This window comes from Ochotona curzoniae, unplaced genomic scaffold (genome assembly GCF_017591425.1).
Source record: "Ochotona curzoniae isolate NIBS_2020 unplaced genomic scaffold, NIBS_Ocur_1.0 contig_2688, whole genome shotgun sequence".
NCBI classification, from domain to species: domain Eukaryota; kingdom Metazoa; phylum Chordata; class Mammalia; order Lagomorpha; family Ochotonidae; genus Ochotona; species Ochotona curzoniae.
Genome location: NW_024465553.1, coordinates 26,792,559 through 26,820,217, shown reverse-complemented (window position 1 = coordinate 26,820,217; position 27,659 = coordinate 26,792,559). Strand labels below are relative to the sequence as shown.

At 43.5% G+C, this 27,659-nt stretch overlaps 1 protein-coding gene across 3 annotated transcripts in view; it reads left to right on the top strand.

Moving 5' to 3' along the window:
- Positions 1-543: 543 nt before the first annotated feature.
- The window catches only part of MNAT1 (MNAT1 component of CDK activating kinase), a 137,048-nt gene continuing 109,932 nt past the window's right edge, over positions 544-27,659 (top strand). For 2 of the 3 annotated variants that reach the window (XM_040975486.1, XM_040975485.1), the window contains exon 1: positions 565-723. In XM_040975486.1, coding sequence (XP_040831420.1) covers positions 635-723 — 89 coding nt within the window. In that variant the 5' untranslated portion in view covers positions 565-634. Of the gene's footprint in view, positions 724-27,659 lie in introns of all 3 variants that reach the window. The other variant, XM_040975484.1, reaches the window with a different exon arrangement.

Genomic DNA, 27,659 nt, shown 5'->3' with positions numbered 1-27,659 from the left:
GTTTTTCCCCTTCAGTTTTTGGGGAAGGGTGTGTTGTCTGTGATGGGGCAAGGAGAGCTATTTGGTGTCACGTGATGTGATTAAGCAGGCTTGACAATCCCCAAGCAAGTGGCTGTCTGTCTGCAGGGCCCACATCAGAAATTATTTATAGAAGTAGTAAGACATCTAGTGAGAATTTATAATGTTGGTGCTAAGTCCGTTCTGGAGCATTCTGCCCAATTCCCTACCTGCGAATGTATACTGTTTTCCTGAGCTTATACGACTATGGAACTATGAAGACCTGATAAAGCACAGGCTGTCAAGTTTTCCAACTTGAAGGATCGACGATGTATACTGGGATACGGGCACCGTATCTAGGCAGGCTGTGGAATTCGTCTTCCTAACTGTGACGTGGTAGCTTGAACAACCGCAGCTACGTGTTGCTGCGTGGTGAGGAAGGGGCTGCCTTCCGGAAGGCTAAGCCAGAGCCCCTGGCGGAACGTTTGTGCGGCGGTGTCTCAGTTCCAGCCGGCGCCGTTTCGCGAAGGGACCGCCCCTGCCAAGTGCCGGTTGGTAGGAGCCGGTGTGGCGTCTGGGCTGAGCCGGGCGGGGAGAGGCTTCCGTGTGTGAGTCCGCTGTCCGTAGAGGAGGCAGCATGGAGGACCAGGGCTGCCCCCGCTGTAAGACCACCAAGTACCGGAACCCCTCCTTGAAGCTGATGGTCAATGTGTGCGGCCACACGCTGTAAGTGGCCGGGGGAGCCGCGCGGGGCGGGAGGCGTCCTCAGCGTGGCCCGGGGATGCGCCGTGCTTTCGGGGGGCCTCGGTTGCTCGCCCCGGGCCACTGTGACCCCTGCTTGGGCTGCCAGGGTCCGGCCAGGGTGTCAGGGCGCCGGCCCCCAGCGCGAGTGCTGCGTTTCATTCCCAGACGTGCGATTTCTGGGAGTGTGTGGTGCTGCTCGGTTTTGCGTGAATCCATCTGAAAACCTCGTGTATGCCCACTTGTCCTGACCGAGTTCGGCCAGGCTTGCAACACTTGCAGGCACCTGCTTGGGGGGGCGATAGTGGCGGGGTGTGTTGAGTATCCTCGGGGTCTCACTTCGTTCCCCGCGGCAGCGACTTGCCGCCCGGTGTCGTTTCTGTTGAGCAAGGCAGGTGACTCAGAACTCGCAAGGGTCGGGACCCAGGAAGCCTGGCTCTGGAAGGCTCGTTTTGGGGGTGAAGGTAGAAGGAGGGGGCTTGGGTGATCAAAGTGCTTCCTGCCGGAGTGTTATGGTCAAGTGTGGTTGAGTAAAGGTGATTCTTTAAAGTCCTTTGGGAGGAAAGAAGTCAAAGGATGCTGCGCGCACAGTATTTTCTTTTAGTTTCTCAGGGGTTTCTTAGAGATTAAAAAGAGTGAATCGTCTGCGGTGTTTTAGACAAGCTCTAAAGGTTAGTGTAAATTCTCCGATGAACTGTAGTTATACTTGTTAAGAAAGGAGTTGGCTTGTTTTGGGAGGATGCTAAATGGAGTTTATCCGGAAAAAAAGAAACCCTACTAAGTGTGATGTTCTGTCTGGCCAAGCGGGAAGTAGGCCATGGGGAAGATGACGAATTTGCCATAAGAAAATTTTGTTAGGTAATTATAAAAGATTAAGTGGGAGTTGATTTGTTGTATCCTTTTTATGAAAGAGGCAGTGTGTGTGGGGAGCCTGGAAGTGGGGGAAGCCAGCGAGTGATCGCCGTCAAGGCTGATGACAAGCAACATGGGACCATCACTACTACTGTACCTTTGTTTAATCATGGCGACCAATCCTGTCCCACATGGAGGGATATTTACACAGAATGACGTGCAAATGCCATAGGGCAGGGATCACTGGGCCGTTCTAAAGTCTGTCTGCACACTTTTGTCCTGGATGATACGGGTATAACAGTAGTGCTTCATAAAATATGGAAGTTGTAGGATTGTGGATAGATCAATTAGAAATATTATTTATGGGAGAACATAAAGGAGCAGGAAAGAGAAAAAAAAAAAGCTAAATACCATAAAAATACTCCTTTGGGGACAGGTGCCCGTGGTAGTACAAGGAGTTAAAGGCTGCTCTGCTTCCAAGTCAGCTTCCTACCGACGTGCCTTGGACAAACAGTGGAGAATGGTCATAGTACTTGGGCTCTTGGCATCTGCGTGGGATACTTAGGTGGCGTTCCAGGCTCCTGGCCTCTGTGCTCCCAGAAGGAGCTGTGGACTAGTAGGGGAGTTCCCCCAGTGCCAGACCCTGGACGGGGGCAGCGGCCTTGCTTGGCATGGTCTGCCCTCAGTCCTGACCCTTGCCTGTGCTCACAGGTGCTGTAGCCTCGCCCCAGCTGGCCTTCTCCCAATCCCAGCTTCTAGGAGTGTCTGGTAAATTCCTGTCGCATGAGTTCTGTGGTCCAGCCTTGATTGACCCGTCACCACCCCAGCTCTCTGTGTAAACTGCAGTCCCACAAAGGCAAGCCCACACTTACATAGTTTGCTCCCAGGGCCCATTGTGATGGCTCAATAGCTAAATCTTTATCTTGCAAGCGCCAGGATCCCATATGGGTGCTGGTTTGTGTGCCAGGTACTCCACTTCCCATTCAGCTCCCTGCATATAGGCTGGGAAAGCAGTAGAAAAATCCAGAACCTTGGGACCCCGCACCGGTGTGGGAGACCCTGAAGAAGTTTCTGGCTCCTGGCTTTGGATTGAGGTCAGTTCTGGGCTATGACAGCCCTTGGGGAGTGAACCAGAGGATGGAAGATCTTTCTGTCTCTCCTCTGTAAATTTGATCTACTTTTCTAATAAAAATAAATTAATATTGGAAAAAAAAATCTGTCCCCAGATCTGGTTCCCTAGCGTTCTGGTGAGTGATGACATAGCCTGCCCTCTGCTCTGGCATTCACAGGCGAGCAGGGACTGTGGCCTTGGCCAGCCAGGCACGCCCGCAGCCCCGGCTTTTGTGAATGCCAGTGGGTGGCAGGTGATGCTGTTCAGCCCAGCACAGGTCTCCCACGTGGGTCCTGGCCTGACCCTGACATGCCCTCCGGTTTCCTCCCTCTAAACGTGTCCGTCTCAGCTCCCTTACTTACCTGCAAGTGCAGTGACCCAGCCTGTGCAAACCATTCCTTCCCTGTCTAACGTACTCTTGCTGCTCCCACTCCAGTACGACCCCAGACCCCATTCTCCAGGCAGTCTGCAGCATCCTGCCTCTCCCTGGGGGCTGGGATGCAATGCCCTGGCCTGCCCTGTCCCACCTTCTCCACTTACCTTTAAAAAAAGAAGAGAAAAAAGAATAAGCAAGTATGCTGGCATGCTGGTATAGTTAGCACGGATTTGGCATCAACTAAGCCCAGAATGCCCACCAGCTGTTGGTTGCTCTTGTCTCAGCAGTGTAACAAGGCAAGCTAGGCAGTTCCCTGCAGCTGGGGCGCTTCTTATTCTCTCTTGCTAGGTGATTTTTAATTTGAAAGGCAGTTACAGTGGGAGAGAGAGGTGGGGAGAGACAGAGGTCACTGGTTCACTCGCTAGATGGCTGAGCTAGGTGGAAGGCAGGGGCCTGGAACTCCCTTGAGTCTCCCAAATGAATCACTGGGGCCCAGGCACTTGGAGTGTCCCAAGTGCATTGTTGGGGAGCTGGATTGGAAGTGGAGCAGCTGGAAGTAAAACCCATGCTCAAATGGGAAACTGACATCACATAACCTGGTATTACACTAACCCCTGGGAATCCTCTCTTTCCCCCTTAAGATTTATTTGGGGCCCGGTGCGGTAACCTAGTGGCTAAAGTCCTCTCCTTGCATACACCGGGATCCCAAATGGATGCTGGTTCATGTCCATGATGCTCTATTTCCCATCCAGCTCCCTGCTTGTGGTCTGGGAAAGCAGTCAAGGATCGCCCAAAGCCTTGGGACCCTGCACCCGAATGGGAAACCTGGAAGAAACTCCTGGTTCCTGGTTTAAGATAGACTCAGCTCCGGCCATTGCGGCCACTTAGGGAGTGAATCATCGGATGGAAGATCTTCCTCTCTGTCTCTCCTCTCTGCTTATCTGATTTTCCAATTAAAAAAAGATCCATGTACAGTCATGTGTTGTATAATGGTCTTTTGGTCAAAGGCAGGCCACAGAAAAACTTGTGAAACTAGACTGTTTCTGTTGTCCGGTGATGTGGTTGTCAGTTGCAGCGTACTGAGCAGAGTGGCAGTGTTACAATCGGATTACAGGCTGCAGGGACACTAGTGTGAAGGTTACATACGGTACGCAAGACCTGAAGCTAGGTGACTAATTTATGTATTTATCGTATTTTTATTGCTATTTTAGAATATATTCCACTTACTGATTTATTTTTTTCACTGTGAAATAGTGTGCAGTGTTGCTAGGATAACACGCTCAACTGTCTCTTCCTGCGTTATAGAATTTGTGTTTCGAGATTCATACAGGTAATATAAAGCTATAATATATTCCAGCTTTTTTGTTAAAATGCAGGCTATTTTGTGGTGTAAGAACCCAAAACAATAGCAGCTTTGTTTGCCTTTTGGGTTACAAATAGAAATAGAAATAAAACTATTTTTCTCATCGAGCACTCTTTTTTTTTTCTATTTTCTGTACATATATATATATATGTATTTTTAATTTGAGGGAGGGGAAAGGTAGTGGTGGGTGGTCTCCTATCTGCTGATTTGATTCCAGGATGCGGGCAACAGCCAGGCCGAAGCCAGGAGCCTGGAAGTCCAGTGGGTTTTCCCCTGTGGCTGGCAGACACCCCAGGGAGCCTTCACCTGCCATATCCCTGGTGCGCATGAGCAGGAAGCTGGAGTTGGAAGCACAGCCGGAACTTGAATGCAGGCATCCTGACGCAGGGTTCGGGCAGTAATTGCCACATGCCCACTCCCCATTTGTTTTCCTTTCCTTTTTTTTTTTTTGTTTTTAAAAAGATTGTTTGTATTGGAAAGAAACATGGAGAGAAGAGAGAGTGGCCAGAGCTGGGAGCCAGCAGATTCCTCTGGATCTCCCGTGTGTGGGATGACTCAAGGTCTGGAGTCATGCTCTACTGCTTTTCAAGGTCATCATCAGGGAGCTAGATCAAAAGTGGAGTCCTTGGGACTACAACCAGTGCCCATGGGGAGTACCAGTGCTGCAGGCAGGTTAGCTACCATGCCACCCTGCTGGTCCCTCTTCACTGTCTTTCATTCTGTGGACATAAAGTTTCTCTTCCCTTCCCTTCCCTTTCCCTTTCCTTCCCCCCCCTCCCCCCTTTTTCCCTTTCCCTTAATTGAGATGCAGTAAGGGAGCGGATTTACCACATCACTCCCCAGTTTAGAGTTGTAAAATACTCTGTAATTAAGGTGTGAAAGTACTAAAAAGGTACTTTTTTAAAAAAAGATTTATTTATTTTTATTGGAAAGGCGGATATACAGAGAGGACAAGAGACAGAGAGGAAGATCTTCCATCCGATGGTTCACTACCCAAGTGAGCGTAACGGCCGATGCTATGCCGATCCGAAGCCAGGAACTAGGAGCTCTTCCAGGTCTCCTACATGGGTGCAGGGTCCCAAGGCTTTGGGTCGTCCTTGACTGCTTTCCCAGGCCACAAGCAGGGAGCTGGTTGGGAAGCGGGGTTGCCAGGATTAGAACCGGCACGCAATGGGATCCCGGGGCTTGCAAGGGGAGGACTTCAACCACTACACTATCGCACCGGGCCCCAGAGGTACTGTTTGTTGAAGAAACAAAACGCTGAAATCCTCCAACCTTATGTGTAGCTGTTTTCCTGATTTAGAAAAAGGGCTTTTTGAGAAGCAGATCATTCTGGTGGATACCTGTCAAACTGATGAGCATTTTGCAAAATTAGCATTAAGGAAGCAAAAATATTTGGTTTCAAACACATGAGTGATTTTGTCTAAATCAGCCACTGAGAGGTGAGATTTCCATATTAGCTCCTTTAGGAAAGTGGATTTTGATACCTAATTTGTGCCCTCAGGCTTAGGAGGTGCACAGGCTGCAAAATGCTATTTGTTTTAACAAAAGATTGAATTTAAAATTGGAAGGAAGTTCTGTTTTGCACTTGTGCCTTTTAATGAAAGTCTGGGAACAGATGTATGATTGTTTAGTCCTCCTGGCAAGTCCATTTGTTTCATTTTGTGTAAGTTCCAGTTAGGAGTTATTCAATTACATTTTGATCACTTGCTAAATAAAACCGTTTTTAATGTGATGCAACCAGGTTACAACTCAAACTCATCTTATGGCTGAAATAAAAATACCAGTGTTATCAGTTCCGTCTCAGAGCAGTTTTCTCTCTGTATTTTAGTTTCTAGAATGCTTGTTGAAAAGAATTTAGAAAGTTTAAATATTCAGTACTTTTTTGACCAGTGCTGTATTTTGCCACATCTTTATTTTTCATTGATGATTTATGAATGTTGTTATAATTTGTGGTTTTGAGGCATAATTAGATGCCAGTTGGGAAGGCTAAATGCTTAATTGTTTGTGATGAAATTTTTTGAAATATGACTTGTTTTATAGTGTGTTTGATACTCTTGGTGTTTTTTAAGCAAGAAGTCTACATTATATACATTTATTATATGTGTGCACAAAAAATAGGAATTGTTCATAAAGAACAAGGAGTTGTAAGACCTAAGATTTTATTAGAAACGTTTGGAAATCTTGGGTTTTCATTCCATCTAGTAAGTTGAAATTTGGGAAAAACAGAATTTTGACATGAAGATAGATGATTGTACATCTCACACAGTTTTATTTTAGAACACAAATATTAAAATTAATGAGGCCTCCATCAATATGGTGCAGTGCCTCTGCATCACTGATTTATACATATTTAATGAGCCTGCTCTTCTGAATTCAGGTGACTGAAGCAAACTGCAGCCAGTGCTAACTCTCATTTACTTACCAACAATTCATCCCATTAAAATTTAAATGTCCTGATATCTACCAATGTTAAGGAGAATTTCTTCATGAGTAACTCTTTCTAGCCCTGACTGGCTTGTGGCTAAACAAAGCATTGCGTTTAGTGCTGTTACAATGTTACCAAACTCTGTTTTATTTCATCTGATTTCTTACTACTTAGTCTGTTGTGGATTTGGAATTGAAGATATAGGGGAAAAAGCTTTTAAAAGCAATAAACTTGATAAAGCGCAATCTGGCTTTTGTTGTATTCGTGAGATCTATTCAAGCATGCGTGACGATCATTTAAGGGTCTGTTTCTATATGCTTTGGAATTAGTATAATTTTCAATATTTTAATTTGTATTTTTAAGTAGTTTTTAAGAAGGTGTTTGTTGAAAACAATGCCATATAATATTACATTTTGACAAAAAATTGTATATGATTAGATAGAAATTGTGTATAATGTAACTTTTTATAGAACAAGATTTTGCTGAACCATTTATCTTCTCAAAGTGCTAGTATTGCCTTTAAATTAATATCTAGTTAATATCTTGAATATTGCTAATAAGATAAAGAGCTTCACAGATACAAATTTTTCATTGTTATTTGTTTTATGTCCAATTGATTGATAGCAAGAAGAATGAGCTGCTTTGAGGATTGATAAAATATTTAAAGATAAAAAAGTTTTAAGATAGTTTGGATATATTTCTGAGATCTAAAATGTAGGATGTTGCAATAGATGTTTCTTTCTGCATTATTTAGATTATGCATGTCTTATTTTTCAGAATCATATGTGGCACACCCATTAATATTTAATTCCTTTTTAAGGTTAATTGCAAATGTGTGATCAATGTAATATGGTACAATTGGTGCAATAATAAAGAACCAGTTAGTGTAGCTTTCGTGCCTTAATGTCTCATTGGAAAATATTTGTTTATTCTGTTTACCTTATGTTTTTTGGATATATATTATTTGGAAGTAAAATAGAAATTAAAAAAATTTATGCAGAATTTAGAATATAACAAACCAGAAATTAGTGAAAATATACAACTAAAACAAATTGATTAGTAAATTATTTCACAGAGGACTGATATGTATTTAAATTACAAGTTTTTTTTTTCCCTACTGAAAGATAAAACCAAAAATTGCAAATGCGCCTCAGAAGGTGGTGAGAGGGCCTCCCGACTTGGACCACTCTTGTGGGAGCCTAGGCTGGAGTTGCAGCTTCTGTTTTTGGCCTGGCCTCAGCCCTGGCTGCTGCGGCTGTTAGGGGAAGCAGATGGACGATCTTTCCTCTTTCTGTCTCTCCTCTATGTTGCTCTGCCTATGAAGATGAAATAAATGCAGTTTATAATATTCTTAGCATGTAAGGCCTAGTACATAGCAGCTAATATGTTTTGGATCTATAGATGATTTTTAAAAAAATATCTATTTATTTTTATTGGAAAGGCAGATATACAAAGAGGAGGAGAGCTAGGGAAGTATCTTTCATCCTCTGGTTCACTCTCCAGATGGCTGCCGCAGCTGGAGCTGAGCCAGTCCAGAGGCAGGAGGCAGGAGCTTCTTCCCAGTCTCCCACATCAAGCGCAGGGTCTCAAGGCTTTGGGCCATCTGCTGCTGCTTTCCCAGGCCACAGACAGAGCTAAATGGGAAGTGGAGTAGTCAGGACACGAACTGGTACCCAGATGGGATGCTGGCTCTTGGAGGAGGATGTTAGTTGAGCCGTCACACTAGTTCCTGTATGTGATTATTGTTAAGAATGGTGGTATCAGTCTTAATTTTCTTTTTGAGATGTTATTAAGTAGTTGCTATAACAGCGATTTGAGAGGTATAAATACTGCTGGTCAACCACATACTACACAGCTAGTAGTTTCTGTGTATACATATGTTCAAGGGATTGTGCTTTATGAATTTACTGGAATTTGATTTATTTGTTTCACAATGTTCTAGATAGCTTATCATGTCAAAGCATATTATATAGGTTATTTTTTTTCTATTAACGTTGAATTTACCATCTTTTGAGAGTGCTTTAATTGACTAACTTGTTACATGTTATGGAAGTTTTAGTTGCTTTTCAGGTGTAAGCATATGTGCATTGTATATATATATGTAAATATACCTACAGGATAGATTTATACTTTCAGTAGATACCGATTTTAAATTTTTTTCATTTTGTGTTATGATTGAGGTTAATAAATTGAACTTTTGATTTATTTATTTGAAAAAAAAGTTTTAGAAGGTTTTTGGTTTTATTGGACAGGCAGATTCAGAGAGAGCTGTTTCACTCCTTAAATGGCCAAGATGGCCAGAGCTGAGCTGATCAGAAATCAGAAGCCAGGAGCTTCTTCCAGGTCTCCTATGCTTGTGCAGGGTCCCAAGGCTTTGGACCATCCTCGACTGCTTTCCCAGGCCACAGGCAGGGAGCTGGATGGGAAGTGGAGCAATTGTGATACGAACTGGTACCCATATGGGATCCTGGTGCATTCAAGGCAAGGGTTTATCCATTGAGCCATTGTGCTGGGTCCGCTTTTTATCTGTTTAAGGACTTACTTATTTGGAAAACATAGCTACAGAGAGAGGGAGAAAGAGAGAGGCAGAGAGATCTCGTATTTGCTGTTTCACACACCTGTGGAGATGTGTGTTAGGGAAGGTGAAGCCGGGACACAGAACTCTATCCACGTTTCCCACGTGGGTGGCAGAAGTCCAAATAGATGGGTCATCTTCTCCCTGCTGGCTCTCAAAGCTTTACCTGGACTATGGACCAATCAGGGACTCTGCTGCAGTAGATTGTGAGCATTCCAAGCATCAGCTTAACCTGCTGATCCATAGTGCCTACCCATAAGATACATTGTTATTAGAAATGTTAGTCTGGGCCCAGTGCCATAGCATAGTGGTTAAAGTCCTCACTTTGCACGTCCGGGATCCCATTTGGACGCCGTTCTAATCCCAACAGCCCCATTTCCCATCCAGCTCCCTGCCTGTGGCCTGGGAAGGCAGTCGAGGACGGCCCAATGCCTTGGGACCCTGCACCCACGTGGGAGACCTGGAAGAAGCTCCTGCCTTTGATCAGTGCAACACTGGCTGTTGCAATCCTTTGGGGAGTGAATCATCGGATGGAAGATCTTCTTCTCTGTCTCTCTTCCTCTCTGTATATCTGACTTTGTAATAAAAAAATAAATAAATCTTAAAAAAATTAAAAAAAGAAATGTTAGTTTCATTCCTGGACCATGTAGACTGTACTCACATAAATGTGGGTGGTGGAGCATACAGTGTGCTGAGGCTGTGGAGTGTATGCTTGCCTATATGTGGATATGTGGTCCTTTTTTTTTTTTTGTGGAGTCAGATATATACAAAGAGGAGGAAAGACAGAAATATTTTCTGTCCGATGAATCACTCCCAAGTGGTCGCAATAGCCACTGTTGCGCCAATCTGAAGCCAGGAGCCCAGATCCTCTCCTGGGTCTCCCACGTGGGTGCAGGGTCCCAAGGCCTTGGGCCGTCCTCGACTGCTTTCCCAGGACACAAGCAGGGAGCTGGGTGGGAAGCGGGGCTGCCGGGATTAGAACCAGTGCCCATATGGTATCCAGCGCGTTCAAGGCGAGGACTTTAGCTGTTAGGCCACTGTACCAGGCCCTATGTGGTCTTTTTTTAACTGAAAAGTGTTCTGTGGCATATTACTGTGTTCAGTATGAGGGTAATTTTAAAAGTTTGTATAAAATTAGTGTATGAGTTTATTTTAATATGAAAACAGTTGGTATAAAAATGTTTTCATAATAATTCATAATGCTTATCATTAAAAATCATACTTTCAAAAAAATTTTTTTTTAGCCAGAATCAACTTGTAATTTAAATTCCATTTTTCATGAAACCAGGGCTGATGCTGTGGCATAATAGGCTAAGCTTCTGTCTGCAGTTCTGGAATCCCATATGGGCAGCTTTTTATGTCCTAGCTGCTCTGCTTCAGATCCATCTCCCTGCTTGTGGCCTGGGAAAGCAGCAAAAATGGTCCAAGTGCTTGGGCTCCTGTGCTCATGTGGGAGACCAGGTTGAAGCTCCTGACTGGCCCAGCTGTCCAGTTGTTCAGTAAGAGAGTCCCCCAAGAAGCCTCACCTGGGGTGATCTGAGCCCTGACTCCCGCGTGTGCCAGCCGGCGCGGTGTCCGGTTGTCTGTCCCTCGCATCAGCCTGCACACACTGGTGGTTGCAGCTGCCGGGGCAGCTCCGTCTCCAGTCCCAGGTCCTGTGCAAAGTGTTGGGTGCTGTGGCCCAGCCCAACCCGGCTCTGCCGTCTGCTCTTTCCTCTACCCCCTTTCTCAAGCAGCAAGTGAAATTACTTTTCTCATGACGGTTTACTTAGCTTTGTTTGTAATTTTACAGAGTCCTCCAGCCTGCATGGCTTCTGTCTCAGCTGGATTGTTTCACAGTACTTTTGTGTTGTTTCAGCAATAGCTTATTCCTCTTTATCACTGAGTAATCAATTACATTGCATAACCTAGGTGTGTATATACACGTACATACAGAAATATCAGCTTATCCATTTGCCAGTTAATGGGCATCTGAGTTGTTCCTGTTTGTTTTATGAGGTTTGTTATGAACTTTGGTGTGAAGGTCTTTGTGTGGATAAATGTTTTTGTTTGTCCTGGGTAAATACCTCGGAGTGGAATGGTTGTTTTGTTTGATAGATTCTTTTTTTTTTAATTTAAGATTTATTTTATTTTTGTTGGAAAGTCAAATACAGAAAGGAGAAGAGACAGGAAGATTTTTCCATCTGCTGATTCACTCTCCAAGCTGCTGCAAAGGCTGGAGCTGAGCCAATCCTAAGCCAGGAGCCAGGAGCCTCCTCTGGGTCTCCCAAGTGGGTGCAGGATTCCAAGGCTTTGGACTGTTCTCTGCTGCTTTCTCAGGCCACAAGCAGGGAACTGCATGGGAAATGGGACAGCCGGGACATGAACCAGTGTCCATATGGGATCCTGGCACATGCAAGTCAATTCTTTAGCTGCTAGGCTATGGCTCCGGTCCCATGTTTACTTTATAAATTACTTTGCTTTATCCTTTGTATTTATCTATAAATTTCAGAATCAGTTTATCAGCTGTTACAAAAAGACTTAATGGGCCACTGATTTGAATTTCATTAACTTTGTGGAAAATTGCTGTTGTAACACTTGTAACAAAATCGCCATTGTAGCAGAATATTCCAATCTGTAAACAGGATCTAGCATCCCGTTTAGGTAGGTCCTTAACTTCATTAAGCAGTGCTTCAAGTTTTCAGTGTAGAGGTCTTGTTTTTTATTGGATTTGTTTCTCGATAAATTATATATTTAGGGTTTTTTTTAATAAAAAATATTTGTTTCTTTTTATTGGAAAGACAGATTTACAGAGAGAGGACAGTTGAAGATCTCCATCCTCTGCCTTGCTCCCCACATGGCTGCAACAGCTGGAGCTGAGCTGATCTGAAGCCAGGAGCCAGGAACTACTTCTTGATTTCCCATGTGGGTGCAGGGTCCCCATGGCTTGGGCTGTCCTCCACTGCTTTTCCCAGACTACAGGCAGGGAATTGGATGGGAAGTGGAGCAGTCAGGACATGAACTGGTGTCCGTATGGGATGCTCCTCTTGGAGGTAGGGGATGAGCCACTTGACCCATTGCCCCAGTCCCTGTGTGTCTTGATTTTACTAAACATTTCGGTGTTTATTCATTTATTTTTAAAGAAAATATGTTTATTTGAAAGCAAAGGGATAGAAAACTAGGGAGAAATGGATCTTGCATTCACCACCTTGTTCCCTAGATGACCTCGGTAGCCAGCACTGGGCCAGACTGAAACCAGCAGTCTGAAACCCCACCAGTGCTTTTCTCCTGGGGCAGACAAACTCTTGAACTTCAGCACTTGAGACCTCATCTGTCGCCTTTCCAGGCACATCTGCAGGAAGCCGGATTGGAGACAGAGCAGTCAGGACTTGAACCAGTACCCCAGTGTGGGATGCTCACGTCCAAGTGGTGGCTTCATTCACCTGCACCACACACGGGCTCCTGATGCTGGTTTATTCTTTAATTTTTTTTTTTTTTAACAATTCACTTTCTAGTCATTTATTATTGGTGCTGTAAGGATACAATTGATTTTGATATGTTGATATGCTGAAGTCTTCCTAAATTGATTTATTCAGGTGGTGGTTGTTGTGGATTCTGTTTCATTTTCTGTGTCAACAGTCATCATGTGTAAGTAGCGACCATCTTTTCTCATTAGTCCTAATGTAAAATTAAAAACCTCTAGAGTTATGCTGAATAAAAGTGATAAAAATGGGCATCATTTTTGTTTTGATCTTGGTTTTGGGGGGGAAACAATTCAGTCACACACAATTAAGTGTGAAGATCAAATATGCCTTTTATCAAGGCCAGTGTCGTGTTGTGCATGTCAGGTTAAGCTGCTGTGTTTGATGCTTCATCTTTGGTCACAGAGAAGTAGAGATGGAGAGGCAGAGATAGCGCGCATCTGCTGGCCGGGCAGAAAGGAGCTGGGAAATGACGTCTCAGATGGTATTGGAACTGCTACGCCAGTGCTTGCTTCATCCTCTGTTTTTTTTTTTTTTTTAAATTTATTTTTATTATTCTGTTTATTGGAAAGGCGGATATACAGAGAGGAGAGACAGAGAGGAAGATCTTCCATCCGATGATTCACTCCCCAAGTGAGTGCAACGGCCAATGCTATGCCGATCCGAAGCCAGGAGCCTCTTCTGGGTCTCCCACGCGGGTGCAGGGTCCCAAGGCTTTGGGCCGTCCTCGACTGCTTTCCCAGGCCACAGGCAGGGAGCTGGATGGGAAGCAGGGTGGCCGGGATACGAATCAGTGCCCATATGGGATGCTGTTGTGTTCAAGGCGAGGACTTTTGGCATTAGTCCACTGTACTGGGCCCCATACTCTGTTTGTGTAAGAAATTATCTTGTATAATATTGATGTTATTTCTTTCTTTAGTGTTCAATAAAATTTGCCAATGAAATCTTCTAGACTTGGAGTTTGCCTTTGGGAACCTCTTTGATGTATTCAATTTCCTTAACAAACAGGGGATATTTATATTTTTTGTTTCTTGTTTTGTTTTTTCAAGAAATCCATCTCTTGTTTCAAAATTATTGAATATATTGTCATTCAGTTGATTATTTGATTATGTTGTTTCATTCTTTTTAATAGTCGTTTTTATTTATTTATCTATTTTTATTATGTTACGTGTCTTTTCAAGGACCCAACTTTGGGCTTGGTTTATTTTTTCTGTCGTCTGTTTGCTGCTCAGTGATTTCTGTCTGTGTCTTCCGTGTATTTTCTTTTTATTTGTTCTGAATTTCTTCTTTTAACTGTAAATTATGTAAATAGTTGTCATTCTATTTGGTGCTTTCTTAGTTCACCCTTTCATTGTTGATTTCCAACTTCATTATGTCGTGGTAGAAGACTCGTGGCTTCTGTGAATTTGGTACCTTCGCATCAGTGTTACTTGGTGGCCTCGCACCGGGCCTGGGGAGTGTCCCACGTGTGCGTGAGGCAGTGTGCAGTGCGGCCCTGGGGAGTGTCCCACGTGTGCGTGAGGCAGTGTGCAGTGTGCAGTGTGGCCCTGGGGAGTGTCCCACGTGTGCGTGAGGCAGTGTGCAGTGTGGCCCTGGGGAGTGTCCCACGTGTGCGTGAGGCAGTGTGCAGTGCGGCCCTGGGGAGTGTCCCACGTGTGCGTGAGGCAGTGTGCTGTGCGGCCCTGGGGAGTGTACCGCGTGTGCGTGAGGCAGTGTGCTGTGCGGTCCTGGGGAGTGTCCCACGTGTGTGTGAGGCAGTGTGCAGTGCGGTCCTGGGGAGTGTCCCGCGTGTGCGTGAGGCAGTGTGCTGTGCGGTCCTGGGGAGTGTACCGCGTGTGCGTGAGGCAGTGTGCAGTGTGCAGTGTGGCCCTGGGGAGTGTACCGCGTGTGCGTGAGGCAGTGTGCAGTGTGCAGTGCGGTCCTGGGGAGTGTCCCACGTGTGCGTGAGGCAGTGTGCTGTGCGGCCCTGGGGAGTGTCCCACGTGTGCGTGAGGCAGTGTGCAGTGCGGTCCTGGGGAGTGTCCCACGTGTGCGTGAGGCAGTGTGCTGTGCGGCCCTGGGGAGTGTCCCACGTGTGCGTGAGGCAGTGTGCAGTGCGGCCCTGGGGAGTGTCCCACGTGTGCGTGAGGCAGTGTGCAGTGCGGTCCTGGGGAGTGTACCGCGTGTGCGTGAGGCAGTGTGCTGTGCGGCCCTGGGGAGTGTACCGCGTGTGCGTGAGGCAGTGTGCTGTGCGGCCCTGGGGAGTGTACTGTGTGTGCGTGAGGCAGTGTGCAGTGCGGCCCTGGGGAGTGTACCGCGTGTGCGTGAGGCAGTGTGCAGTGCGGTCCTGGGGAGTGTCCCGCGTGTGCGTGAGGCAGTGTGCTGTGCGGCCCTGGGGAGTGTCACATCAGAGAGTCTGCGCCTCATGTTTGTCTAGTTGATTTATTCATTGCTGCGAGAGAGGTGTTAAATCTCTCACTATATTTGTGGATTTCTATAGTTTTGTCCATTTTCGTCTCATGTTTGTTGAATTTCTGTGTTTGGACAGATACGCGTTTACTAATGTTCTCTATCGTTCCCATTGAAGTCACTGCCCCTGTCTAACTGTGGACGGTTTCTTCAGGAAGTCACGTGCCATTGGCGTGAGACAGCTTTTTGCACTCATTTACTTTTTTTAAAGATTTATTTATTCTTATTGGAAAGGCAGATACACAGAGAGGAGGAGAGACTTTTAAGCTTTGCGTGTCTTGGTGTCTAGAAAGGCCTTTTATTTCTTTGTGGAGATCTTGACTCTGCACTGGTCGTGTTTCCCACCAGGCCAGTGAGGTTTTTTTTTTTAATGTATTTCCTGCAGAGCAGGTTTGCTGGTAATGAGTTCTCTTAGCTTTCCTTTGCCTGAGCATTGATTTGGCTTTAATTCCTGAAACATGTTTTCTGGATGTGTAACTCTATATTGGTTATTCCATTCTTTCAACATTGTGAAGATGTGTTCCACTATTTTTTTTCATGGTTTCCGTCATTATATGAAAATTGCATTTTTCTCTAGCACTTGAAAGGTGGCTTTTTTTTTTTTTTTTGCTTATACTTTTTCAGCAGTTTGCCCAGGACATGGCCTGTGCAATTTCCTTTGGGTTTATCCATTTGTGGGTGTTCATGAATCCCTAAGTTACGTTTTCTGTCATATTTGGTGTTTCATAATTATGGCTCAGGTTTTTCTTTTCTGCTTTTATTTTTTTCTTCTATGCTTAAAACCCAATGATAGCATATTTAGTTAAACTCTTTCATACGGTTCCAAAGGTTCTTATGTTTATTTATTCATTTATTTATTTACAGTAAACATTATTTTTACTGAAAGGCAGAATTTTTGCAGAGAGAAGGAAAGACGGGGAGAGGGCTTCCATCCATTGGTTTGGCCCCAAATGGCCCAGTGGCCCCAGTGTCCTTAGTGGCCGAGCTGACCCAAACCGGGGAGCCAGGGGCTTTCCCCCATCTCTCCTGTGGGGGCAGGGGTACAAGACATTGGGTCATGTACTACTGATTTCCTAGGCTACCAGCAGGGAGCTGGGGGGAAGTGGAGCAGCTGGAACCTGAACCGGTGTTCATGTGGCATGCTGTCTCTGCAGGCTGAGGATTAGCCTGCCTCACTACCATGCTAGTCCCTCTTTCAGTTTCTTAAGCCCAATATTCTTTTCCTTCTTTTTTAAAAAGTTGAATAATATTTATTTAATTAGCTTTAACCACAGTGACTTTTCTTATTATATTTTTTCATTCTGCTGTTGAACTTATTCAGTATTTATTTTCACAATTATATTTTGTAGTTCCGAAATTCTTATTTTTAAAAATAGCTTGTAAAAAAAAAAGATGGAATGGAGAGATCTTAAAAAAAATAGCTTGTATTCCTCTGTTGTAAACTTGTCTTTTTTTTTCTATGTTTGCTTTCTTGTAATAGGGCATAATTATATAAATTGCTTTCAATTTAAACAAACATTTATTTAGTTAATTGAAAAGAAGAGCAACCGAGAGGGAAGGAAGGAGGGAGGTAAGGGAGAAAGGAGAGATCTTTTTTCCCGGGTTGACTCTCCAAATGGCCTGAGCAGCTAGGGCTGGGCCAGTGCAAGTCAGGACTCAGAGCTCTGTTCTGGTCTTTGCTGTGGACAGGCAGGGCCCAGGTGCCTGGGTCATCTGCAGTAGCAAGAAGTTGGATTGGAAGCCAAGCAGTTTGAACTTGAACCCACATTCTGGCATGAGATGCTGGTGGTTTCAGAGGTGGCATAACTTGCTGTGTCACATCAGCAGCTTCTGCTTTAGAATTTTCCTATTTAGAAGTTTTGTTCTTGGGGCCAGCGTGGTAGCTCAACAGGCTAATCCTCTATCTTTCAGTGGTGGCATTCCATATGGGACCAGTTCAAATCCTTGCTGCTCCACTTCCCTTCCATCTCTTCTGCTTGAGGCCTGGAAGAGCAGTGGAGGATGGCCCAACCTTTGGGAGGCTGTACACCTGTGGGAGACCAGGAGGAAGCTCCTGGTTACAGCTCAGCTCCTGTCTTTGCTGCCGTTTGGGCAGTGAACCAGCTGGTGAGCGATCTTTATCTCTCCCCTTATAAATCCATCTTTTCAATTAAAAGAAATAAATCTTTTTCTAAAAAAAGTTTTGTTCTTATGAGAAACTATCAACATGAATAAATGTTTTTTCACTACTTAGTTTTTGCTGCCTATGAAATACACTTTGATGTGGAAGTAATCTTTCTTGATCTCACTTAATAAAAAAATTGAGGCCAATCTGGGTAGGGAAAATATGAAAGACTCTGAACTGTGAAATACTAATTTTGTATACAGTTTGTATGCAATTAAATAATCTTTTAAAGTAATAATAAAAGTTTATGCACCAATGAAATGATAGGTTCATGTTTGAAATTTGCCCAAATGGAATCACAGTAGCCTTTGCTTGTCTTTCCTGTTCACGGTGGATGTTAAGTATCAGATGTAACACCTCACCTTCACTTTATTCTAGCCGTTGAGCCGAGTTCCTTTTCTTTTGATGAAAAGATCAGTTTTGCTTCTCATTTCATGTCTTGTACCAAATAACTTCTGAGAGCTAAGCAGCTTTAAATGTGCGTTGAAAAACAGTAAGTAAATTGAGTAAACATTTATAAACAGTCCCTGCAAAGAGGAATGTTGGTGGGATTGGGGTTGTGGTTTAAGCCTCTGATTGCATCACTGATACGGCATACTGGAGTTCTGGATTGAGTCTGGGCTGTTCTGCCTGTTTTTTTTTGTTTTCAAAGACTTTTTTTTTTTTTTTTTTTTTTTTGTATATGTGGTGCCAACGTGAGAGAGGCAGTGGCTGAGAGAAAGAGCTTCCATCTGCTGGTTTACTCCCCAAAGGGCTGCAGCAGCCAGTGCTGGGCCAGGATCAAGTCGGGAGCCTGGAGTTTCTTCCAGGTCTGCCAAGTGGATGCAGGGACCCAAGGACTTGGACCGTCCTCTTCTGCTTTGGCGGGTCGTTAGCAGTGAGCTGGATTGGAAGTGTAGCAGCTGGAACAAACTGGATCCCGTGTGGGTTGCGGTGCTGCGGGAGGAGGCTTACTTGCTCTGGCCCGGCGTGGGTCCCTGCTCTGCCTCTGCTTGTGAGCTGGCTGTTTGTTTCTGTTCTTGGGAAGGTAGTCAGTCCTGGCTCAGGTGCTGGGGCCCCTGCTGCCCACTGGGAGACCCAGATGGACTTCTGGTTTCTGGCCTAAGCCTGGCCCAGGCCTGGCTGTTGTGGCAATTTGGGTAGTAATGGAAGCTTGCTTTTGCTCAGACTCTTCTCTGTTACTCTGCCTTGCAAATAAATGATAAGTAAGTAAATAATCCTTTCAAAAGGAAGATGTTGTAAGCCTAAAGCAATGGAAATCAAAAGGGAAATATTAAAAGACGTAGAGAATTTTGATAGTTCTAATTTTTATAAAGTGCACCATATATTTGCATGCTACAAACATGTAGGAGTGTGTATTTCTCAGAATACGGAAATTTTCACAGAGGCTCTGTTAATTTCAACTCACTCAGGTCACAGGAATACCAGATTATCATTTAGCAACAAATTTCTGATATGAATCAGGAATACCAGATTATCATTTAGCAACAAATTTCTGATATGAATCAGGAACATGGGTTAAAGTTTTAGTTTGAAATCATTTAGCTTTCTGAGTCATGGGAGTCTGCAGGAACACTTGGAAGTACAATTGTGTAAACAGCTATTGTTCGTAAGCACTTTATCCGCCTCTTATTTCTGTGCGGGAGTCATATTACAGTGATTATGAGGTCTGTTCTTTGGGCAGCTGGAGAGCAGCGTGAGGAAAGCCTCATTCTGTGTGGGTAGCAAGGACGCCGTGCCCTGCAGGAGCAGCCGTGGGCTTTTCTCGGGGCTGTGGGGCCACGGGCAGTGTGGCTTTTGTTGCTTCCCAGGTGCGTTCCTGGCTTCAGGCCGGCCGCGCTCAAAGCGGCTTCCGCAGGTTGTCTAAACTAGCGCAACCACTGTAACCAGAGATTCTCCCATTTCGGGTTGGAGAAAATGAATTTTCTTGAACTTTTTGATGGTTATGCACTGTGTAACTCCTTTGAGAAATGTGTGTAATTATATGTAGTTTTTTACGTTTTTGGGGGGGGCGGAGGGAGGAGGAAGGAGAATGGATTGTGTGTCATGGTGTACACACTCAATCTAAATTTTAAAGCAAAGCATATTGCCTCATTATGCTGGTTTTGTTTTTTTCTGTGCCCGTAAGTTGGGGTAAGTTCGGGTGCTAAGGAGTCTGTTGTCCACAGTCTCCACACGGCACACTCAAGCAGTATGTCGTTGGCACAGCCATCTGGAGTCAGCTGGTGCTTGCTTGGCCCTTAAGTCATAATGCTAAAATGTCTTCAGTTTTAAATAACATAACCCAATTTAAAAGATTTATTTTTTATTATTTTTTCATTGGAAAGGCGGATATACAGAGAGGAGAGACAGAGAGGAAGATCTTCCGTCCAGTGATTCACTCCCCAAGTGAGCGCAACGGGCCGATACTATGCCGATCCGAAGCCAGGAGCCTCTTCCGGGTCTCCCATGTGGGTTCAGGGTCCCAAAGCTTTGGGCCGTCCTCGACTGCTTTCCCAGGCCACAGGCAGGGAGCTGGAAGGGAAGCGGGGCTGCTGGGATTAGAACTGGTGCCCATATGGGATCCTGGCGTGCAAGGCGAGGACCTTTAACCACTTGCGCCACCACACTGGGCCCATCATAACCCAATTTAGATAAGTATTTTCACACAGTTATAATGAACTTTTATTTATTTAGGTTTATTTCATTTTTTGACAACATTTCTTTTTAAGATTCTGTTGCCCTATCTTATTTTACTGCTTTTTAAAATAAATTTTTAAATCTTTTATAATTTTTCAAAAAGATTTGTTTACTTTTATTGGAAAGTCAGATATACAGAGCGGAGAGGAGAGACAGAGAGGAAGATCTTCCATCCGATGATTCATTCCCCTGGTGTCCCCAATGGCCAGAGCTGAGCCAATCTGAAGCCAGGAGCCAGGAGCTCTTCCGGGTCTCCCACATGGGTGCAGGATCCCAAAGCTTTGGGCCGTCCTTGACTGCTTTCCCAGGTCACAAGCAGGGAGCTGGATGGGAAGTGGGGCGGCCAGGATTAGAACCGGTGCCCATTTGGATCCCGGCATGTTCAAGGTGAGGACTTTAGCCACTAGGCTACTGCACCAGGCTCTATTTCACTGCTTCTTTTATTCAGCAGATATGAAAATTGCTATGTGCCAAGCATATTCATAGTTATAGATTGATCTTATTTTTTCCCTAGTCATTTGGTTTCTAATAATTTCAGATATATTCCTAATTAAAACTCTAATGGCCTCTTTCCATTCCTTATGTCTTGTTTTTAAAATAATGGTTTTGTTTAAACATTTTTAAGTCTGTTTTTGGGTGGGTAGAAGTTTTTTTTAGCATATATAAATTAATGTCCTGAGTGGCTGTTTGGGCTTGTAAGCTGAGAAGTTATAAATCTGGTAAATTATTAGTATTTTGTTCTTGTTATTATTTGAAAAGTCAGATATGCATATTTTCTTTTCTCTAGCATTGAGTCTTTCTTCCAAGTCTTGGCTTCTTTCCCTGCGGTATCAATGATCGGTTCTCATCACAGATCCTCTCGTTGGATCAGTGGCTTGAGGCTGGGCGGACCGTAGCCATCTCTGTTCAGCCATTTGTGTTGTATTCTTGGGGGAGAAAACTGCAGATTTTTTTTTTATTTACTTACTACACTGTCTATGTAAGTTGCATTTTTAAAATCATTTTTTAGAAAAATGAAAGTTTTATTTATTTGAAAATCATAATGACAAGGAGGGAGAGACGGAGAGGTATCTTCCCCCCACTGGTTCTCTTCTCAGGTGGCTGCGACAGACAGGTGTGGGCCAGGACAAGGAGCTCAGCGCTGGTCTTCCACGTGTCTGGCAGGGAACCGTGTACGTGTGGAATAGCTGGGATTTGAACTGTCACAAATAGAGGCTTAACTTGTTATGCCACAATGCTGGCCCCTTTTCTGAATTGTTCAGTTTGTCGTTTTATGAATTGTAGAATGTTTCAAATACAATGCCATAAAAGTGAGTAATGTGGGGCTAGTGCTGCTGCGTAGTAGGTTAAGCCTCTTTCTGTAGTGCCAATTCGTGTCCTATTGCTGCATTTCTGTTCCTGCTTATGGTCTGGGAAAGCAGTGGAGGGTCACTCAAGTCACTGCGTTCCTGTACCTACATAGGAGACACAGAGGAGGCTCCTGGCTACTGGTTCCAGATTGCTCAGCTCTGGCTGAGGTGGTATTTGGGCAGTGAGCTAGAGGATGGAAGATCTCCCTCTCTGTGGCTCTGGCCTTCAAATAAAAATAAAATCTTAAAAAAGTGGGGTAATGGAAAATATTTGATAAAAACTGTGGGTTTTCATTATAGTATTTTACAAATTTTTTTTATGATTTTTCTGTGTGCTTCATCAAAATGGCGATTACTGCCTCACTAGGCATCCTTTCCGGCCTCTCCTGGTGCACAGTAGAAGAAATCAGATGTTGAACCCAGGCTCTTGTGTGGGGGTGGGGGCATCCTGAGGCCGTGGGGTCCTCGGACAAGAAAGGGCTGCCAATACTGAGCTATGCTGAATTGTGTGTGAGCAAAGTGAAAAAAAAAAATGACGTACTTCTTTTAGCCTTATTTGCAGTTTATCAGATGTATAGAGGTATTATTATCTTCTATATCTCCTATATCTTATGCATATTTAATTATGTAGGTATTATTATCTTATTATCATATGCGGACTTTTGAAAGCCACAAAGGAGCGTCTAAGCTAGCTAGTACAGGTTCTTGACTTTAATGGGAGCGAGAATAGTCTTTTTTTTTCTTTTAAGATTTATTTATTTTTATTGGAAAGGCAGATAGATATACAGAGAAGAGGAGAGACAGAGAGGAAGATCTTCCATCCAGTGGTTCACTCCCCACGCAGCCTCAATGGCTGGAGCTGAGCCAATATGAAACCAGGAGCCAGGAGCTTTTTCCAGGTCTCCCAGGTGCGTGCAGGGTCCCAAGGCTTTGGACCATCCTTGACTGCTTTCCCAGGCCACAGGCAGGGAGCTGGATGGGAAGTGGGGCTACTGGTTTACGAACTGGCGCCCATATGGGAACCGGGCTTGTTCAAGGCGAGGTCCTTAACCACTATGCTATCACGCTGTGCCCCAGAGAATGGTCTTTTTCTTTGAAAGCTGGTATGGTGTTGGCACTTTTCATGTTCACATTTGCGTCTTTTCCAGTTGAACTAAATCGATGAAGTTAAAAATGTAATTCATATGTAAGGAGTTAATTTACCCAATCTCATTGTTGCTAATGGAAAATTTGTCCTGAGACTCAAATGGCACACTCAAATTAGAAACTGAAATTGTCACCAGTGTTAAGTTATGGATAAAATAGTTATTGCTGTATTGCTGGTTAGTACTTTTTAGAGAATGCAATTGCTATAATCCATCACTTAAAACGAATAATTAAAGAGAAACGGCTTTTTATTTTCCAACATGTGTATAGCTGCTAATCTCTTAAAATCATAGGCTCTTTATGTTGAAAGTGATCTCAAAGAACGTCTAGTTCACATATTTATTTTATTGAAGAATAAATTAGGGTGCAAAGTGGTTAAGTGATTTGTCTAATTTCTTATGGCTGTAAAAGATTTTGTATGCTGAACTCCACTATAATTTAGTAAGGTTAGAGACTAATGCTATCTGACTTCAACTTTCACTTGATTAAATTCCAGTTTATGAATGTATTGTGTGTATTATCTGCTTTCTTCATTTAAGTCATCAAGTGAAAACTCAGAATTTATGGTATGTGGAACCTGGACAGAATAATTTTGCTAAACCTATCATTATCTGTAATCTAGAACTACAATGAACAGGAAGCAGCGTTAGTAAAAGCACAGTTTAATAAATCCATATTAATCCCCCTGGCAGAGTATAACATTTTAACATACCTTTTAGATTCCAAGAGATGGGGCAGATGATTAAATTGTTTGTTGTCAAAACAAAGACCCTCTTTCTATATGGTCATTTAATAAGGTGTTTTGCTCCGTGTAAACTAGTTTTGTTTAAGTGCCAGAGATATAGATATATCTTTAAATGACAGTTGCTTACTGTCGGCCTTTACATTTAATGCAGGTGTTGGTGGCATTTCGAGATTCTTGACTCATTGCCCAAGATGGAGAAGAGTTCATTTTGCTGGTTATACACAGTACTATATTTTAATATTCACTTTTGCATACAATGAAAGCTGATCTAGTTATTCTGTTATGGTTCTAGTTGTATGTTTTATCTGTTAAGCTACTGTGTATAGAAATGAAATGTTTATGTGCATGTTATTTTTCGCAGTACCATTGATGATCGGAAATAGAAAACATCTGGGTTATATATGTGCACACTTCAGTTTCTCAGTACTGTTTGCAGCCCTCTTGCTTTTGGAAGATTGATTTGTCTTCATTCTTGCTTTTCCCTTGTTTACTGCTTTTTTATTTGTGTCTGCAACAACAGTGATTGATGGCTGAGGAAGCCTCCCTTGTCAGTTTATCAGATAGTGAGACTAATTGTCTTTTGCTGTCAGATAGTCTTATAAATAGATAAGCTTATCTCAAGGTGAGAAGTTAATGGGCTGTTTGGTTTTGGAACCCATACTTCTAGCCCCTTGTTTTATGTTTAATGAATGAGTGTGAAAAGGCAGGGAACCAGGGCTTTAAGAATTGAATGAGGAGAGGAGGGATGAATTGAATCAGGTTGATGAGGTCCAGAGAGTTGGTGATTCTGTGTCTGAAGGTAGGAAGAAGTGGTCCAATTCTCCCTTTTGGAATTTTGATAATCAGTTGGAGAATGGAATTTTAAAGGTTCAGAGAGATCCTTTCTGGAATGAAGGGGAACCTGTAAGTAAGCAGACAGGCAAATAGCTAACTTAGCGATCAGTGGTGGCTGTGTTAGCAGGGCTGTGGCATCTCGGCTGGCTGTAAAAGAAAGTGGAAGCAGAAGTTAAGTATAATCATCCCTGGCTGGTAATGGCAGATCCAGAGCTGGCAGTTCAGAAGGCTGTGGAGAGAGTTTGGAATGTAATTCAACAGGTTGATATTTCCTGCCCCTAGATTCTCTAGTGCTGGGCTCGGCTATCAAAGGACAAAAATTTGTGTTAAAGAACTTAAAAAACTTTCTGAAAGTTAAAATGGTCACTGGGAAACAGACATAGCCGGAGTGATTTATTGCTTATGGATTCCATCTCATGTCTCTTTCACGTCTCTGCCTTCCAAATAAGTAAACAAATATTTTAAAAAAATAAAAACAAACCAAAAAAATACTACAAAGTATTTTTAAAGACTTTAACTTTCCAAATTCTATTTTTTTTTTTTTACTTTTGTTTATAAATTTTTAAAGTGAGCATGCATGGCGCTTTAAGTATCTTTTAGTTACATTTTCATGATCTTAGAGGCTTATTTAATTTTGTCTACGTGAAAGACAGTGGCAGAGAAAGGAGAGAGAGAGAGAGAGAGGGAGAAGAAAGAAGGCTTCCATCTGCTTTTTTTACTCCTCAAAAGGCTGCAGTTGCTAAAGCTGGGTCAGGCTGGAGTTGGAACCCTGAGTTTCCTCCAGGTCTCCCGTTGGGAGTGTAAGCGCCAAAGCCCGCGGGCCATCCTCCGTTGCTTTCCCTGCAGGATGCCACTGTTCTAAAAAAAAAAAAAAAGAATTCTGTGTTTTCATTTTATTTGGAAGAAACAAACAGACAATTCCGTCCTCTGGTTTGCTCCCAAAGTGGCTGTAGTAGCTGGGGCTGGGCCCAGAGATTTGGCTTGTTACTGCTACTTCCTGGCATGCACATGCCCAGGGAGCTGGATCTAAAGCTGAATACTGGGACTTAAAGTAGGAACCCTGTTGTGAATGAGGATTTTTTTTTTTTAAGATTTATTTATTTTTGTTGGAAAATCAAATATACAGAGGAGGAAAGACAGAGAGGAAGATCTTCTGTCCAATGATTCACTCCCCAAGTGACGTGACCACAACGGCTGGAAGTGAGCTGATCTGAAGCCAGGAGCCAGGAGCTTCCTCTGGGTCTCCCACAGAGGTGTAGGGTCCCAAGGCCTTAGGTTGTCTTCAACTGCTTTCCCAGGCCACAAGCAGGGAGTTGGATGGGAAGTGGAGCTGCCAGGATTAGAACCGGTGCCCGTGATCCCGGTGTGTGCAAGTCAAGGATTGAGGCCAGTTTTAATGCTTGTTTTAGCTGCATTGGCCCAAATGTGGATGTCTTAAGTAGATGATTCAGCTCAAGGAAACGAATTTCTTTTTTTTTTTTTTTTTTGAGATTTATTTATTTTTATTGGAAAGGCAGAAATGCAGAGAGGAGGAGAGACAGAGAGGAAGATCTTCTGTCTGGTGGTTCATTCCCCAAGTGACCTTAACGGCCAGAGCTGAGCCAATCCGAAGCTAGGAGCCAAGAGCTTTTCCGGGTCTCCCTTACAGGTGCAGGATTCCAAAGTTTTGGGCCCTCCTGGATGGTTTTCCCAGGCCACATGCAGGGAGCTGGATGGGAAGTGGAGCCACTGGAATTCGAACTGGCGACCATATGGGATCCCAGCATGTGCAAGGAGAGGACCTTAACCACTATGGTATTGCACCATTGGATCGGGCCCAAGAATTTCTTCTTAAATAATACCATCTCTCTCCTTTTTTGGGTTTGGGGAGGATAGTTGTCTTTCAGAATCTTTTTGAGAAGCCTTTCAAATACTATGATAAGTTTTTACAGTTCAAGGTATTTATTGTGTTATTTTAAATTTCATTTTGGTAGGCTTATTGTGTTTAATAATTTATTTAAAAGCAAAATGAATTGCATATTTATTATAATTTCAAATCTTTGAAAAATTGAAATAGTAAAAATGAGAATACATATTTTTTAAAAATAGCAAATGTTTTCTGGTAATTTGGAGAAACTGGAGAATTACAATTCAATAATGAAAACTAGCATTTTAAGTAAATATGACTTGAGGGTTTCTGCCTTAATAAGTTGCTAAGGTTTGGGTTCAGAGATCTGTTTCTCTTACAGTAAACATTTTTAATATAGGAACAGATCATGGAAATGGTTTCCATATGCGTTTTGAGGTGTTAACAGTGCACTTTACAATTGGAAATGCAATATAGACCAGACTGCTCTCTGAAGGGCGAATGGAGAAACATTTCCAGTGGTAGCATGCACAAGAAACCCTTGTGTCTTGTGGATTTGTGACTTAGGGTGTGTGAGTTTCTGGAACATGCGAATTAATCCCCAGCGAGCCTGAGCTCTGACACACCTTGCTCGGTGTGTGTGTGTGCTACAGTGCATCCCTCTGGGAGCGTCCTGGGTGCTCTACACTCGCGGGGAGGATGAGGCCAGCTGTAGGGCATGTTTAAAGGGACTTAAAACAGAGAGGATGACCGGGGATAATAAATGGAACTCAAGGGTCAGTCAGGTCCTTGTGACTTTTCTTAGTAATTTTGGAAACCAGAGCATTCAGTGTTTGAATTGCGGGTAACTTCACCCCTGCTGGGGTTGAATGTATGTCATGGTATGATCCATTTATGAAGAACTCTTCCGTGTGTGCACATACATGGGGTCGTTGTCTTGGATGGCATCTGTAATTGCAAGGAGGTGCATGTTGAATAACTTCCTGCTTGGTTGACTTTCAAAAGTCTTGGTTGACCTGTTAAAATTTTGTTTTGTTCTTTGTGAATGATGTGGCCAACCCAAACACAAAGAAAGATTCTGATGTTTTTAGAGTTGCTTTGCTGAATAGGATTTTTCTAGCTTTTTTTTTTTTTCAGGCTAATAACAAAATGTTTGAAATGGGGGTGTGGCAACAGGCTGATTAGAATAACCTAGTAAGGTTACACAAAGTACTGCTATTTTTACAGAAGTGTTTGCTGTGTGGTAGGCATAGTACTGAGTGCTCTTTATTCCTTATCTCATTTAATCTATACTAACTCCATGTGGTATGTACTGATTTTATGGATGAAGGAACCGAAGCTTAGAGACTTCAGTATCTTGCCTAAGGTGAAACTGGTGAATGGTCAGCCTAGATTCAAGCAAGCCTAATTGAGGACAAATCTGCTTTAACTCACCGTGCAAACCCTTTCTGTCTTTTTCCTATCAGAATGTGGGTTATGGCTAAGCCGTAAACATTTGAAAAAATGTTCCACTACTCTCCAGTGTTATAACATTGAGTTTGACC